General features: G+C 49.7%; 1 protein-coding gene across 4 annotated transcripts; it reads left to right on the forward strand.

The window, feature by feature from the left end:
- The first annotated feature begins 1,484 nt into the window (after window positions 1-1,484).
- LOC1281444 (F-box only protein 11) lies at window positions 1,485-15,676 on the forward strand. Of its 4 annotated transcripts, XM_061643127.1 has the most exons (8): window positions 1,485-1,659; window positions 1,980-2,039; window positions 3,585-4,216; window positions 7,161-9,506; window positions 9,596-9,840; window positions 9,914-10,094; window positions 10,957-12,031; window positions 12,109-15,676. In XM_061643127.1, exons 3-8 carry the CDS (start codon window positions 4,126-4,128, stop codon window positions 12,236-12,238), a joined length of 4,068 nt encoding a protein of 1,355 aa, XP_061499111.1. In that variant the 5' UTR covers window positions 1,485-1,659; window positions 1,980-2,039; window positions 3,585-4,125; the 3' UTR covers window positions 12,239-15,676. The 4 variants fall into 4 exon arrangements, with proteins under 4 accessions (XP_061499111.1, XP_061499110.1, XP_061499109.1 ...); XM_061643126.1 differs by lacking the exon at window positions 1,980-2,039 and having other exon boundaries at window positions 1,485-1,691; XM_061643125.1 differs by lacking the exon at window positions 1,980-2,039.
- Window positions 15,677-16,513: the final 837 nt, after the last annotated feature.

Raw genomic sequence — 16,513 nt, forward strand, 5'->3', positions numbered from 1 at the left:
GTTTCCACTTGCGTCCGCTAGCGGAATTGGAAAGAAATGTGCAACATATCACATGCACGTTTGCCTCGCTCGTTTGTCTTTTTAATACCCCCAACAGCAGAACCGGTCGCAAAGATGGTGGTGCCAATTAAATGGTTGTATTGTCTCGTAGGTAGCGGTAATCGATCGGGCGGCGTGCAGTGCGTTTTCTAAGAATGCATGGAGTGTTTAGACGCAGCCGGTGACAATGCACGCATCAGAATCAAACAGTTTTGGGGTTCTCGCACGCACACACACACGCGCGCGCACGCATGCACGCGCGTACGCGAGAACGCACCCCCGAACGCGCGTACACGCACGATCGATTTCCTCTACCTTATCGGTAGAATTGCTGGCTTAACTTGTAGCGCATCCTCATCCAAAGCACCGTGAGGGGAGGGGGATCGCGGCATGATAGAGTGGACGGTCACTTTCCCCGCGTTGTGTGTGTGTCGCGACCCGAAAACTCGATATTTTATTGCTACTATAGATCGTGCTACATGATGCTTCGAAGGTCGTTGAAGCATCAAACATGTTCAAATTAAAAAGTATTAGATTAGTGTTAGACGTTCTCCTACGCTTGTTTTAAATAGGCTTCTTCACCCTCAATTGGCAGGGGCATCGAATGGTCTCATCAGCAGCGGCATGAAATAAAATAAACCATCAATACACCGATAACACTTTAAATCCCAAAATGAACCAGCTTCTCCCGCATCGTCAAGGTCACACACAATAAATAAATGCTAACACCCACCAATAACAATACACAATCGCAATGCACATATATACCAACGCATACACACAATCAGCTGACGGCGAAAGGCACGGGCTGAAGCGCAAGTAAGGAAAGGCAGGGAGGGGAAAGGGAGTGAGAGGAAGACGAGGAAGGAATGGGCGCCAATATTTTTTGAATTTTTTGGCCGTTTTTTTTTGCTCCGCCGTCTGAAATAGTTCATCCATTCCTTCAACAGATGGCGCTCGTTCCGCACCTAAAAACTGCAATAAATGCGCTGGCTATCGTAGTTTTGGCTGAAGTCTAGCGTATTTTTTTGCGTATTTTTTGACGCAAAACTACGCAAAAAACTACGCAGAAAACTGCTCGAATTTGCGCAGCGGGTTGTGAGCTAGTGGCGCCATCTATTAGATTATCCAAGACACCCACCATTACGTCTCATTTCAACACGCTGGAAACTCACCTCAGCTTAGAAATGTACCAACGGTATCTAATTCACCACAGAGAGATTTGCCCAATGCAACACATCCCTCGGTAATGAAACAATTCCATGTAATCAGTGATGAACAGCACATTTTTATCATTTTTAGCGATTGCAAAATTAAGTGATAGTTTTGCAATCATCTTTGAAAAAACGATAATTCGAAGGCTTCAACTGTCAACCATTAGGAATGCGATTGAACGCTTGTCAGCCCGACAGACCATGATGGCGTGTGGTGCAGTGGTACGACCTGCCCAGACACACTTTGCCTTTGCTCGCTGAGAAAGGAGTTGTCCGTGTGCGAAAAATCTGTGGAAAATTATGCAATTTGCATCACGATTTTCGCACCGTACGCGGTCGTAAAGTGCGACAACGGGCGTCGGAAGATGTCGTGCGTGTGACTGTCGTGAAGTGTGGGCTCGAAACGGTAAATTAGTGGCCGAAAAATTGGTCGAAAAAGTAGTGTGTGGTAGTTACGTTCTTTCTTTTTTTTTGTTGGTATGGTGTATGTACGCTTGAGTGTGTATGCGTGTGCGTCAGAGTGAAGGGGGAGGAAGGAAAGCTTGCATGAGAGCGTGGCTGCGCTGGTGTGTGTGTGTTTGTGTGTGTATGTGTGTGTGTGTGTGCGAGCGCATCGTGCGCAGCAAATGGTACAATTCATCTCGTTTTTCAATGTGTTCTCTCTTGCCGTTGTTCGTTCACCGTCCGTCGGTCGTGGTCGTGGATGTGAAAATTGTGTGGAAACAGTGCTCTGGTGCTGCTGCTAGGATGGATTGGTAAAGTCAGGATTGTTCAACAGCATCAGAAGTAAGCGTCAAGGGGTGGGAAGTGCCCTGTCTGCATGAAGGGAGAAAGGATCCACATTAAAATCTCCCCGCTGCCTTGACGAAGCAAAGGTATTTGGCTGGATGAACGGTAGGGTTGATTACGGTAGAGGGTAGCAGTGGAAGCAGCAGCAGCAGCAGCAGCAGCAGCAAGCCAGCAGCCAGCAGCCGGCGGAAGAAAACAGAGCCGAACGAGCTGAACGAAGCAAAGGAGGGAATTGGAGAAGAGCGCAGCTGAAAAAAAGGAGAGCTGATTTAAACATTAAAAATGGCCGCATCGCAGGAACCACAACAACATTGTCACTGTAAACGTCATTGCCTGCTTTGAGCGAAAATCCATCTCACAGCCCACCACCACCGAGAAGCGCAGGCACAAATTCTCTTTGTTTGTGGCTGTGTGGCCGTGCGGTGCTGCCAAATAAAACAAAACGGAAACGTAGCAGCAGTAGCGGCATTGGTTGTGTGTTTTAGAGAAACAAAAAAAAAAAGATAAAAAAAACAACGTACGACGCATTCAACGTTGTACACCAACCCGTGCGTGCCAATGGATTAAAAAGGAAAGGAAAAAATAGGCCCAAAACCTCAGGGCAGACGGCGACGGTGTGCGAAAAAAATACACAAGGCAAATTATAAATGAGCACACGCAACAAAAAAAATCACAAAAGAAACGCCAAGAAACAGGAAACACATATGCAAAAACTCCGTCATCAGCATCATTGTGTGTCGCGTGTGTGTGCGCGCGCTGGGCACAGGTACGCTGCCAACAAAGAGGAAGTGTGCGTGTGCGTGAAGCACACTATCCTTTTTCCTATTGTGAATGGATTGTTTATTTTCTTCTTTATGTGTTCCCTATGTTGCAAACGCTCTTCCGTGCACAATACGCACACACACGCTTGATGACGTCTGGGTGTAGGCGGGTGTCGTCGTCCCCCACCACTCCCGGGAGGATTCCCTTTTTGGTCCCGTGCCATCGTTTGCTGCTTCGTTGCGATTTAGAGCCTGAAAACGGGGTCCCAGCAACCTTTGCTGCTGCCGATCATCCACACACTTTCACACATGTTCGTGTGTACGTGCGTGCGTGAGTGCGGTGGAATTGGTTGCGGTTTTCCCGTTGTACAAGCAAAAAGGATACACGTCGCACGGTAGAGTCAATGGCATCGCAGCAGGTCGGGACGCGCAATTATAATTAGGCACGCAACAAAGAAACCGTTCCGAATCTGTCTCCGTCTTCTGTGTCCTGCCCCTTTGCATCGAGCTGCTAGAACCATCTACAAAACAAAGTTTTCTGCGGATACTCTGTCTTTCTGGGAACATTTCCCAACTGCCGGAGCAAAACGTATCCTTTCTGTGCTGTGGTGGTTTGTGGTTAAAAGGCAGATGAGTGTGAACACTGCTGTACTCCGCTGGCATTATTGATTACAGCAGTGTGTCATCTATATGTATAATTGTGTGTGTGTGTGTGTTTGTGTATTTGTGTGAGTGTTTCTATTTTTCTCAACCGTGTATTTTCTCTTCCCTCTTGCACCAGGCCACAGGACATAGGGCGCCCAAATACGTATACTATCCCGGCAGGTGTGTAAGATCGGTGGCTGGAGGTATTGCTGGCAGTGAAGTGGACTACCGAAATACGCAGTGTTATATCCAATCACATAGCCAAGAATTCGAAGTTACAAGTAAAGGGGAAAAAGCGCTACGGTACACCCTTAAAGTCATCGTCCCGTGCGCACAGTTTTCAGCTACAGCAAACAAACACAAAAATGCATCAATAGTCGTGCAACAAATTTAAAGGAAGTGGTGTGTGGCCGTCTCTTCCCCTCCCCTCACCCACCAAAATCCCTTTGTGCAGTCCCAGCTGTGTGTAATAGTGGCGAATTGTTGTGCCCGCTTCTACTGCGACGAGGCAAACAACAACAACAAAAAAGGAAGCAATTTCAACCTCGGCCGAAGGAAAAGTTTCGCGTAAAACACGCGCTGCTGCTGCGTTTTTGGGTATCACCCCGCGTGTGTGTGTGTGTGCTTTTTTGTGTGTGTGATTGCGCTGCTTCCTTAACGCGCGTCAATCGAGCAAAATGCCGAGCGCTTCCTTCTCGTCGTCCCGATCGTACGTTCGCCGATCCCGGCGAAAGGGCAACCGAATACCGCTGCCATCGAGAACTTCCGGTAAGTAGCAGGTGGGAATATAAGCCACAATAAAACAAAAAAGTTGCAGAATTTTCTTTTTAGGATGTGAAAAAACACTTTCTCCTCTTTCCTCTCACGCCGTGCTCGCCACATTCATGTTGCACGGTTTTTCCATATGGCACGGAGGATAGACGAGGTTGCTGTGGGATTCTCCTGTTGTTGCCCTGCTCCATGGCCTGCTGTTGATGTGGAAAATGGAACGAAAGGAAAAAACAAAACGCACACACAAACATGTACAAAGAAAAGGGATGCTGTAAAATGGTGGCCCCCCGATAAGGGAAAATCGTCCACCCTGTGTAAAATTGTATTATGCACACTCATATTTTTCCGCCACATGTTTTTAGTGTACTGCTCCAGCAGATTTTATTTTTTGCTGGTTTTGCTAGTATTGCGTTTGCTCTGTGCCAAGTCTAGAATTGGCCTCTTCTCGCCGTGTGCTGCATCACATTTGATGCTGCGACCAAAAGCATGTATCATGTGATCATTTTAATGTTGTTTCCATTCCTCTTTTCGTTTCGTTTATTGCATAAAAAATCTATGCTTAACAATAATTAAAGTTATTGATTTTTTAGCAATTAAAATTGGTTAATCAGGCGATGGTATTCGTATGGAAAATTCAACTCTTTTAATACTAGCGACTTACCTAGCCAACAAGCGCATTAACATTTGCTAGTCCTCCATTAGCCCTCCATTGCACTGAAGGAAAACATCCCTTGTGTCTTCCCCCTACTTGAAACTGTGCCGTTCTTCACCCCCAAAACGCTTCAGTTTACGCTACATCCCATGGAAATGTGCTGGCGTTGCTGTGTGTGTACAAAACACCAGCAACCGAAAACGGCTTTTCCGAGCCCAAAATAATCAACACCAAGTGTGCCTGTGTGTCTGTGTCTGTGTGTGCGCGCCCCAGTGCGTTTGTGTTTGCGTGTAAATGTGTAAACCCCGGTGCAAGCGAAGCGAACACGGAAAAACCTAGCGGTGGAGGGTAACGGGTAACAAAACGGAAAAAAGAACTAGAAAATTTATTCAAATTATTGAACCGTTTTTCCTCCCCCCCCCCCCCCGCCCACTTTCACTTTCACGAGCAATTCCCCGTGTGCGTCGTGTGTACAGTTAGCCGCCGGTGGTTGGATGCCGTTAAAGCGATATTGCGGAGGGGAGGTTCCGGTATTTTGGGCGGGGGGGGGGGGGGGGGGGGGTGCTTGCGATGTTGCTGCTGCTGCGGCGGCCTGCCAATGGGGGAGGAGGTAATTCTTGCCTTTACCGCTACCCGGGTGTGCCCTGTTTCAGCCCGTGATTGCAAAATCATAAGTGGAGCTATGAATGTTTGGTGATTGGTTCCGCTAATCCGGCATTCTACATGCGCATGTAATATATAGGCTGCGCCGTTGTGTACTACTTTACTGCACGTGAGATGAGTATGATTTTGTTTTGTTATTGTAATAACAATCAGCTTAATATATTCGTTTATTTTTAGCTTCACCTGCAAGTTGTCCTAATACGTCAGCAAGAGATGAAATCTGTGTGACACACATACGCAAGGCATGGGGTGACGGGAGACGGGGTACGGGGATTAATAACTGTTTGTCATAAAAATGGCTTAAGCACACTTGCGGTCAGCGAAACACCCAACACGACGCGACGGATCTAAATCTGCACGGATTTTAAATTTAGAGCTGCAACGGCAGTAGAAACGAACCGAACCTCGTTGGTTGTGGTGCATCCTTTTTGTCGTGTTTTTTGCCATCATCTTTGCCGGCTCCAAAAGGAAATGCTTTTCGCTAGCGGAAGACTGTTGAAGACTGTTGTAAAGTGCGGTAGTGGATTGAATTGTAACAAACCATTCGCCTATTTCGCATATTGGTAATTATTAACATGGGATTTAGCTCGAATGAAGTAGCTTGTGTGCACAATGTAAGCCCTGTGCTACCTTTTAGGGTTTGTTCTCACCACAGCTTTAACGTTTGCTAGGCTCACGAAACGTGGGCCTGTGTATCATTATTAATAGCTTCCGGAGAGTGAGCAAAGGGGGCAAAGGGCCACCGTCGTACTATAAACGCACTCACGCACGTTCACACCCCTCGAAACATGGGATTCAGACAAACACGGTGCAATGCAAGCGCATACAGCACATACACACACGCAGACAGCAACACGAATGTGATGCTGTGCGCCGTGCGGTCGTCAGGGGGGGAGCGTACCACACAAACTCGAGCCAAGGTGGAAGGTGGTCGACCGGAAAGAAACTGTGTGGGCGCACGGAGAACACCATCTTCGGGCCCCGCTGGTCGGTTTTTGTGTGTGTACAGAAATAAATTCTAACTACTGAAGAAGGGCGCACTCTCTCTCTCTCTCTCCGTCGTCGTCTCCATCGTTTGACGGTATTCATACGTTTTCCCTTTCCAAAAAAACGCGCATACGGCGGTAAGGGGTGGGAAAGGCAAGTCGAACAGGCTGAAAATATCCCTCCCGACACGACATTTTTCCATCGGAGGAGGATCGTCGGATAAATCGGTCGCCGCGGCGGCGGTGTAGATCACTTTCTCCCGAACGCGACGGTGTTTTGCTCGATCGCGCCTTCCCCGTACACCCTCCAAACCGCTTCAGTCCAGTCCAGGAGGAAGTAATGAGGACGATGAACGAGTAGAAACCGGAGAGGAATGTCACCGCTGGTCGAGGTGTCCCGTGGGATGATGTTATTTTAATCCAAAAAAGAAATAATTGCTGTTAGGGGAAATTGGTCTATCATTTCACCAATGTTCTATTAATGTTTACACAGATTCAGTTCAGAATCGTCAGCCTAACTTTTGAAGAGTCATTTTTTGTTGTGCCTTTGTTTGTATGACTTCAAAACGGTTAAATTCTGTCTACTAATAATAGGTGAACCACCTGAAAACTAATACTACTCTCTTCTCTCCCTTTCCAGCAATCTGCGAACAGAACATTCCAGCACCGAACGTCGGTGCAGCCTTGTCGTCCAATGGCGGTGGCAGCAGTGGCGGAGCGGGCAGCGGTCCGGCCGTGACGGCAGCAGCCCCACCGACAGCCGGCACCGGGCCCACGACAGCCGTCAGCACCACAATCAACAGCACCACCACTAGCAGTACCTCCGTCAGCTCGTCCACATCCAACGCTCCTTCCACGTCCTCGTCCGCGTCGTCTTCGGCCACGTGCTCATCGTCCGCATCGACAAGCTCCGCCTCAACGGCACTAGCGACAGCCGGCAACAGTGCGACTTCCATCAACGGCATCATGTCCGTTGCATCCTCGTCCTCCTCCTCGGCCACCTCATCCTCGTCCATGATGGCGCCGCCCCCCGGTGTCTGCACATCGGCGGCAGGGATGGCCGGCTTCGGTGGCGGCAGCTTCAGCGCCAGCTCCACAACCAACGCGGAGCTGGTCGGTCCACTGGGGATGGGCTGCGGTTCCGGTGCCGCTGGAACCTCGTCCTCCACGACCACCTCGTCGCAGTGTCTGTCGGCGATATCGGCTTCACTGTACGCGATCGTCGGATCGGGCACTACTGGGGCTGCTTCCTCCTCAGGCGTCGCCACGTCGTCGTCCGCGTTCGGCGGTTCCAGCACTTCCTCCTCCACTTCCATATCAGGGACGGCCGGAGCGGCGGGCACGTCGACGTGCGGACTGGCCGGCCCCGTCTCCTCTGTGACACTGTCGGAGGTGAAGCAGAGCTCCAACTCGCCATACGATCTGCGCAAAAAGTCCCCACTGACGGCGCAAGACTCTGCTAGCGGTGGTGGAACTGGCGGAGGAGGAGGTGGTGGAGGAGGAGGAGGAGGAGGCGGATGGTTAGCAGGAGGAGGAGGCGTGGGTGGTGGTAACGGTCCAGCAACGTCTACCTCGTCCACGGCATCGTCCTCCGGTGCGTTGGCAGGCAACTCGTCGTCGGCCGGATGTTCTTCGTCCAGTGCCGGCCCGTCTGCACCGTTCGGCCTAGGGTGTGGCGTGGCATCTTCCTCCTCATCTAGTATTAGTGGCAACAACTGCTCGCCAGCTGGCAGCGGCGGCAATGGTGGCAATCTGCTCCTTCACCATCACCATCACCATCAGCAACAGCAGCAACAACAGCAGCAACAGCAGTATCAGTCCTCGGGCGGGTACGATCCGAACGCGGCCGCCTACATGCTGCCGGCCCGCAAGCGTCCCCGGCGCACGTACTCGAACAGCAACGAGGTCGGCACGTCGATGGCAGCGGCCACCATGCCCCAGCAGCCGACGGCGGCCGCCGCCGCACTGCTTGCCGCGACGGGCGGCGGCTCGTCCGCCTCCTCCTCCGTTGCCTGCCGGCCGGCGGCGACCGCGGCCGTGGTGGCGCTCACCTCCCCGGCCACCCCGTCACCGCCGATGGCGACCGCGTCGGTGGCGATGGCGGGCACGATGTGTATGCAGTCGGCGGCCCACTACCTGCAGTACGAGATGCCGGACGAGGTGCTGCTCACGATCTTCTCCTACCTGTACGAGCAGGATCTCTGCAGGGTGGCGCTCGTCTGCAAGCGCTTCCAGACGATCGCGAACGACAAGGAGCTGTGGAAGCGCCTGTACCAGAACGTGTACGAGTACGATCTGCCGCTGTTCAACCCGGAGCTGTGTAAGTTTGTGTTCGTGAAGCCGGACGAGGCGGACTACGCGAACCCGTGGAAGGAGAGCTTCCGGCAGCTGTACCGGGGCATACACGTGCGGCCCGGCTACCAGGACCGGCGGTACCAGGGGCGCACGATCGCGTACTTCAACACGGTGCAGGGCGCGCTGGACTATGTGGACGAGAAGAACACGGCGGGCGGCAACAGCGGCGGCAGTAACGGTGGCGCTAGCGGGAACGGAAACAATGGTATGGGCGGTAACAACAACAATAGCAATAACAACAACAACAACAACAACGGTGATGATATCGGAGCAGCTGCTGGAGGAGCGGCGACCGCCGGTGCCGGAGGTGTTGGTGAGACGCTGGCGACCGGTAGCTTAATATTCCTGCACAGCGGCACGTACCGGGGCGAGCTTCTGGTGATCGATTCGGACGTGGCGCTGATCGGGGCGGCCCCGGGCAACGTGGCCGAGTCGATCATTCTCGAGCGGGAGTCCGAATCGACGGTAATGTTTGTGGAGGGCGCCAAGCATGCGTACATCGGGCATATGACGTTAAAGTTTTCGCCGGACGTTACGTCAACGGTGCCGCACCACAAGCACTACTGTCTGGAGGTGAGCGACAACTGCAGCCCCACGATCGATCACTGCATCATCCGGAGTACATCGGTTGGTAAGTGTTATATACTGTCTCTCGCATCGATCGCTATTAGACCGTGAGCACTGTTGACCGATTTGTCTCCTTCCCTTTTCTACGTACAGTTGGAGCCGCTGTTTGTGTGATCGGCGTCGGTGCCAATCCGCTGATCAAGTACTGCGACATCAGCGATTGCGAGAACGTGGGCCTGTACGTGACGGACTACGCGCAGGGCACGTACGAGCACAATGAGATCAGTCGGAATGCGCTGGCCGGCATCTGGGTGAAGAACTACGCTAGTCCAATCATGCGCGAAAATCACATCCACCACGGGCGCGACGTGGGCATCTTTACATTCGACAATGGCATGGTACGCTGGCCGTCGCTTGTGCACCTTTCTCTGCCGCTTGCTGTAACACACGTTTCTGTTTTTTTGTTTCCAGGGTTACTTTGAGAAGAATGACATCCACAACAACCGAATAGCGGGCTTTGAGGTGAAGGCGGGCGCCAACCCAACTGTGGTGAAGTGCGAGATACACCACGGCCAAACCGGTGGCATCTACGTGCACGAGAACGGGCTGGGCCAGTTTATTGAGAACAAAATCCATTCCAACAATTTTGCGGGTAAGTTCAAGCGGCCACAGGAAGATGATCTGGGGTTTGCTTTAGTGATGGGAAAAATGAAGGTTTTGTCGCAATCGATTCCGGCTAGCTACGAAGTGTTCTGGAGTCGATTCCGGATAGTAGGTCTTGAATCGACTCCGGAATCAGAATCGGTTCCGGAATCGAAATCGGTTCCGGAATCGGAATCGGTTCCGGAATCGGTTCTGGAATCGGTTCCGGAATCGATATAAGTTCCGGAATCGAAATCGGCTCCGGAATTGGAATTGACTTCGACTTCGGAGTGCGGTTTCGGCATCTCCATAAGCATAGGCATTTGAATCCAATGATGATCCGTATGGTCCTTGATGGTCCGTGTAAATAGCCACAAATAATCAAAATTTGCTTGTAAATGATTCATTCTCATGGAGATTCCCGGAATGATTTCGCTTCTGAAATTTCTTATTTGAATTCAAGAACTGATTGCCATTCTGGAGCTAATTCCATTTCTAGAGTCAATTCTGATTCCGTTATCGGGGCAAATTATGTTACCGGGGGAGCTGATTGCCAGGTCGATTCCGATTCCGGAGCTGAGTCCAAAGCCGATTCCGAAGCCGATTTCAATCGCGGAATCGATTCTGAAATCGATTCTGAAATCGGCTCCGGAATCGGCTCCGGAATCGACTCCGGAAATGGCCCGGAATCGACTCCGGAAATGGCTCGGAATCGGAATGGATTCCAACATCGGCATCGGCTCCAGAATTGATTCCGAACACGGAATCGTAAATGGGTAGGCCCGATTCCGAGCTCCCACCACTAGTTTGCTGTGACAAGCAATTCGATTATTTGACTCGTAATTTGTGTCTATCCTCTCCCCCGTGCACAGGTGTGTGGATTACGTCGAACAGCAATCCCACGATCAGAAAGAATGAGATCTACAACGGGCACCAGGGCGGCGTGTACATCTTCGGCGAGGGGCGCGGACTGATCGAGCACAACAACATCTACGGCAATGCGCTGGCCGGCATACAGATACGCACGACGAGCGATCCGATCGTGCGGCACAACAAGATCCACCACGGCCAGCACGGCGGCATCTACGTGCACGAGAAGGGGCAGGGGCTGATCGAGGAGAACGAGGTGTACGCGAACACGCTGGCGGGCGTGTGGATCACGACCGGCAGCACGCCGGTGCTGCGGCGGAACCGCATCCACTCGGGCAAGCAGGTCGGCGTGTACTTCTACGACAACGGGCACGGCAAGCTGGAGGACAACGACATCTTCAACCATCTGTACTCGGGCGTGCAGATCCGCACCGGCAGCAATCCGGTGATACGGGGCAACAAGATCTGGGGCGGCCAGAACGGGGGCGTGCTGGTGTACAACGGGGGGCTCGGGCTGCTCGAGCAGAACGAAATCTTCGACAACGCGATGGCGGGCGTGTGGATCAAGACCGACTCGAACCCGACGCTGCGGCGGAACAAGATCTACGACGGGCGGGACGGTGGCATCTGCATCTTCAACGGGGGCAAGGGCATCCTGGAGGAGAACGACATCTTCCGCAACACGCAGGCGGGCGTGCTGATCTCGACCCAGAGCCACCCGGTGCTGAAGCGCAACCGGATCTTCGACGGGCTGGCGGCGGGCGTCGAGATCACCAACAACGCGACCGCGACGCTCGAGTACAACCAGATCTTCAACAACAAGTTCGGCGGCCTGTGCCTGGCGAGCGGCGTGCAGCCGATCGTGGGCGGGAACAAGATCTTCAACAACCAGGACGAGGTGGAGAAGGCGGTGTCGGGCGGGCAGTGTTTGTACAAGATTTCGTCCTACACCTCGTTCCCGATGCATGATTTCTACCGCTGCCATACGTGCAATACCACCGATCGCAACGCAATCTGTGTGAATTGCATCAAAACGTGCCACTCCGGTCATGACGTTGAGTTTATACGCCATGATAGGTAAGTGTGTGTGTGTGTGTGTAGGTTTGGTTTGTTTTGGAAGAAGCTAAATGTACGAATCTTATCGTTTGTTTCAGATTTTTCTGCGACTGCGGTGCCGGTACGCTGACCAACCAGTGCCAGCTACAGGGCGAACCGACGCAGGACACCGACACGCTGTACGATTCGGCGGCGCCGATGGAATCCCACACGCTGATGGTGAATTAGAAACGCCCAGGGTGCGGTGTGCAGAAACACATTTCTCGGGCCGAACAAAACAAACACAACAGTGTGTGTACAGAATGGGGAAAACCGAGAAACGAGTCTAGTGGGCTTTTTTCTAAAAGGATAACGGTGAATAGCGGCTTGCCTCCGCCTTTGCTCCGTCGCCTTGTCCGTCGTGCACTGTTGGAAATGGAACTGTTCTGCTGATATCGATCACTTTAACAAAATCACGGCAATCACTTTAAGTAAGGGAGCCAAGGTTCCCGCCGACCCGGTACACTGGATGGTACGCACCCTGGCGGTGGCCACCAATACATACGCGGGGTTGGCGCGCACATGGTTCGAAGCAATTGCGCAGCGTAATAAGCGATAGTATTTTACTGTGTAAGGTTTTTTTTTGAGGAAGGGGGGGACAATTCATACGGATTTAAGGGGATGATTGTGCGCTTGTGTATGTGTGTGTGTGTGTCAGTATGTGTGTTTGCGTGTATGTGTGCGTCGTGTGTAAGCTCCTATATCTCGTGTCTGTGCTTGCGGCCATTTCAGTTTGTGCGTGTGTGTGTGCGTCAGTAGTAGTGTGTGTGTGCGTCGAGCGACTTTGTGTGTGTGTGTGTATGTGTGCTGTACGTGTTCGAAAAAAAACACGAAATTTTCCCCATATTTTGAGGTAGTGCTCGTCACACACAGTAAACCATGAAAAATGAAAACACACCCCCAGACAATGCAAATGCCGCCTAGGAGAAAGGGTCCACTGCAGAGGGGTGGTCCAGCAGAGGGATTGCACCGAGGGAATACAAGTATTATTGTGCGTTAGTTTAGGTTCTGTGCGACGAATATAGATTGATATCGTGTCCTCGTTCTGGTGGCTTGGATTGTGCAACTGATTTGGCCGGTACCTTTTCAGTGCTTTCTACTACTACACGCTACACACCCGCAGACGAAATCAATCTTGTCCAATGCAATCGAAGAAAATTGATATTAATTGCCACCTCAGCTGGCTTGGGGGTGGGGTTTTGGGGCAGCAGTTCCGGCGTGAGTGTCCCCCCAGACCCGGGGATTCGGGTGGATCATCCTGCTCACAGTCATATCATCATTACACTACTCATACTGTAAGCTTAAGCCATTCTCTGCCTCGATACGGCAGCTCTCGGAAGGAATCGCTTCCTCTTCGCCTGTTCCTTTTATTTTGCGTGTTTTGTTTCGAGGGGCGCTTTCGTGCAGCGAAAGCATGACTCCTCCGCCATAAATCGTTCGGTGTGTGAAGATTGAATTAGTTTAGGTTGTCTTGTTATAGTTAGTACGAACCACAGAGCAAGCGGCTGCTTGCTGCTGTAGACTGGCATACATTTAACTTTTCATTTGCTTTTTATTTCTTTCTTTGCTGTCTCACTTAACTTACCGGCACAAAAAAAAAAAGAAATAGCTAGCCTTTCATTGCTCGTAAAAAGACTGTTTTTAAACCCGGCAATTCGTACGTTCGTTTGCATCTTCCCGGAAAATCAAAACGATGGCAATCATATTTACACCTTGAAGTGGAACTTCTTCTGGCAAAAAGGGTTTTTCTTCCTGCACAAATTAAAAAAAGGATGCATATTTTCCTCTCCCGGCAGCTCTTAAAGACACTTCCCGTTCATTGTGTCTCGTGGGGCAGGTTTTAGTGCACAAAAAGGAAGCAAAAGGAATCCCTTTCTAAGTTAAACTACTAATTTACAAGTACAAACACACACCCCACTGCTGCAAGATGGTGTTTTCAGAATTACAGTTATACCGAAAGTACCGCAACAAAAGGACTCCCCCGGGCTCCACAAACCACAAATTCAAAACTAACACACCCACACACACACATGCAAGTTCAAAGAGAATCCGAGATGATGGAGCCGAAGAGCATACAATCCCGCGTCCCAGTGCATTTATCTGTGTTAGTACAGGATCTTATCGTATGATTCGTGATCGTATTTCTATTATTGTATTTCACCTACGGTATATATGTTAAAGCTAATCTCTAAATTATAGTCACGCGTCCTCTCCCCTCGTTTCCCACTTCTTCACTTCCTCTCGTCTGCTCCTGTATGATATTATTGTGTGCTCGCTGTAGTGCTCGCTCGTGTGACCCAAATGTGGGTTTTTTTTTTAAAGCACAACAGACAATTGATAGAGCAAAATGATACAGATAACTGCGAGGAAAAACCCGAAAAACAAAAGAAAAAAAAACAAACAAACTCAGCAGCATGATACAATTAGAGTAATGCGAAAGAAGAGCAAAAAAACATTAAGGCAGGCGCTTGATAAAACAAAACAAAACAAAAAACACGTAAAATCGAATGAATGTTTGCAGATGCTTTTGTTTCTTTTCTTTTTTAAATACTGTGTTACAATAATGAGTTTAGTTTAAGTGTCTCTGTGTCTATCTGTAGTCATCAGTCATCCCCGGGTGCAGATTGAACCTTCTTCTAACGCCCAGACCCCCGCCCAACACACAAACTGCTTTTGGTACATCGTCTACATAATCGTACTTGTAATTGGAATCGAGCGTGATTGTGCGTGTGTATGTGTGTGTGTGTGTGTGTGTGTGTGTGTGTACGTGTACGTGTGTGAGAGTGTGTCTTAAGAGCGTGTACTCTTTTAAACAAATTCCATGTGTTTAGCGTCTTAATTTAGTAAAAGGGGTGGGGGTCGAATGATGAGGGAATTGAGAGATGAAGCAGGGCGGGAGGGATGAAGGGTAAGGGAATATGTGTGCGTGCGTGTGTGTGCGTGTGTGTGTATCGTTGTAATTGTATAAATTATTATCACGCGTGTATCGTCGTTTAGGTTATAAAACACTTTTTTTATTATTATTAGATCTATAGTTTACCACCACTCGGCGCTCTCATTTTATTACGTTAGGAGAAAAAAAAAACACATATTTATAGGATCGAATTATAGTTTTAATAACAAAGCCGCGTAACAAATGTACGTATATTATACACACCCACACAGACACACTATTGGACATATGGCGCGATCAAATTCTACCGTAGGGCGATAGCGCCTACTCCCTCCCGGGCGTGCGTACACTGCTGAGCCTTGCCCCATGCCATCATCCTTCCCGCGGCACACGTGTACACGGATTGTCTCTCTAAAAACAAAATGCTACAAACACAGCTGCGTGTGTGTGTGTGTGTGTGTGTATTAATATTTTATTACTTGGTAGTGTAAGTCGCTCGCAACAATAACAAAACACACACGTGTCGTAGTCGCAATGATGGATGGGTGCGGCCAGCAACAAGCCACTAGTGTGTACGCTCTGGAGGTGCGCGTGCTACTAAACGGCCTACTAGGAGTAGGATCGCTCGCAGTATGTGTTTTTGGAAAGTACGCTATAACAACAACAACAACAAAAGGGATAACTTTATTATCGATTCATTTTTAATGCCTATATAAAGTACAGCTGTATGAGAATTTTGAGTTTTGTTTTGTTTTTCTTTTCTATTGAGTGGGAAATGGTGGGGCGGTGGGGAATTGTTTTATGTTTTATTTTCGTTTTTATTTTCTCCATCCAGGTTCGGGAAAGCAAGAAACAGATTGAAAGAAAATGTTTGAAAACAAACAAATCGAACAAAACACCCTGGAATGAGCAAAGAGGGCAGGTGCACAACACACAGTATTATCACCAGTAATCTCTTCTCGCCATGTGTAACCAATACCAGACCGGTCTGGGGAGAAGAACCAATCGCCAATGCTCCCTCTATTCTCGAACGAACCCAAAAAACACACAAGGCAGCGCGAAACGGGGAAGTTCGATCAGCGATTAGCGTTAAGACAAGCAATAAGCAATTCATTATCGTCGGACACGATCGATCGATTTAAAACATTTAGACATGTAGGGGCAACATACATATTTACATATAAAAATACATTAAAAAATATATATATGTCACATCGCACACAGGAAACGATGCTAATGGAAACTATTTTGATTTAACGAAGTTAATACATGATAACGAATGGGGAAGAATAGTACACCAGAAAAGAAGCAGCGCGCAATCGATCGATGACGGATGGAATGATGATCGTACAATTAGGAAACGCGATCATTTCTTTTCGTACTCGATGAGCGAAACAAATGACATTGAATGTTCCAGCTCTGAACTTGACGGATATACGAAAAGCATTAAAATCAAGTACATACTATCAGCATATTGGAAGACGGGTGCAACAAAATCATTCTCAACCTTTTGGTTCGTTGCGTTGCTTGACTGAACAAAATTAATTAACACACACATACACACACACACA

Source organism: Anopheles gambiae, chromosome 2 (genome assembly GCF_943734735.2).
Source record: "Anopheles gambiae chromosome 2, idAnoGambNW_F1_1, whole genome shotgun sequence".
In the NCBI taxonomy this organism is placed as follows: domain Eukaryota; kingdom Metazoa; phylum Arthropoda; class Insecta; order Diptera; family Culicidae; genus Anopheles; species Anopheles gambiae.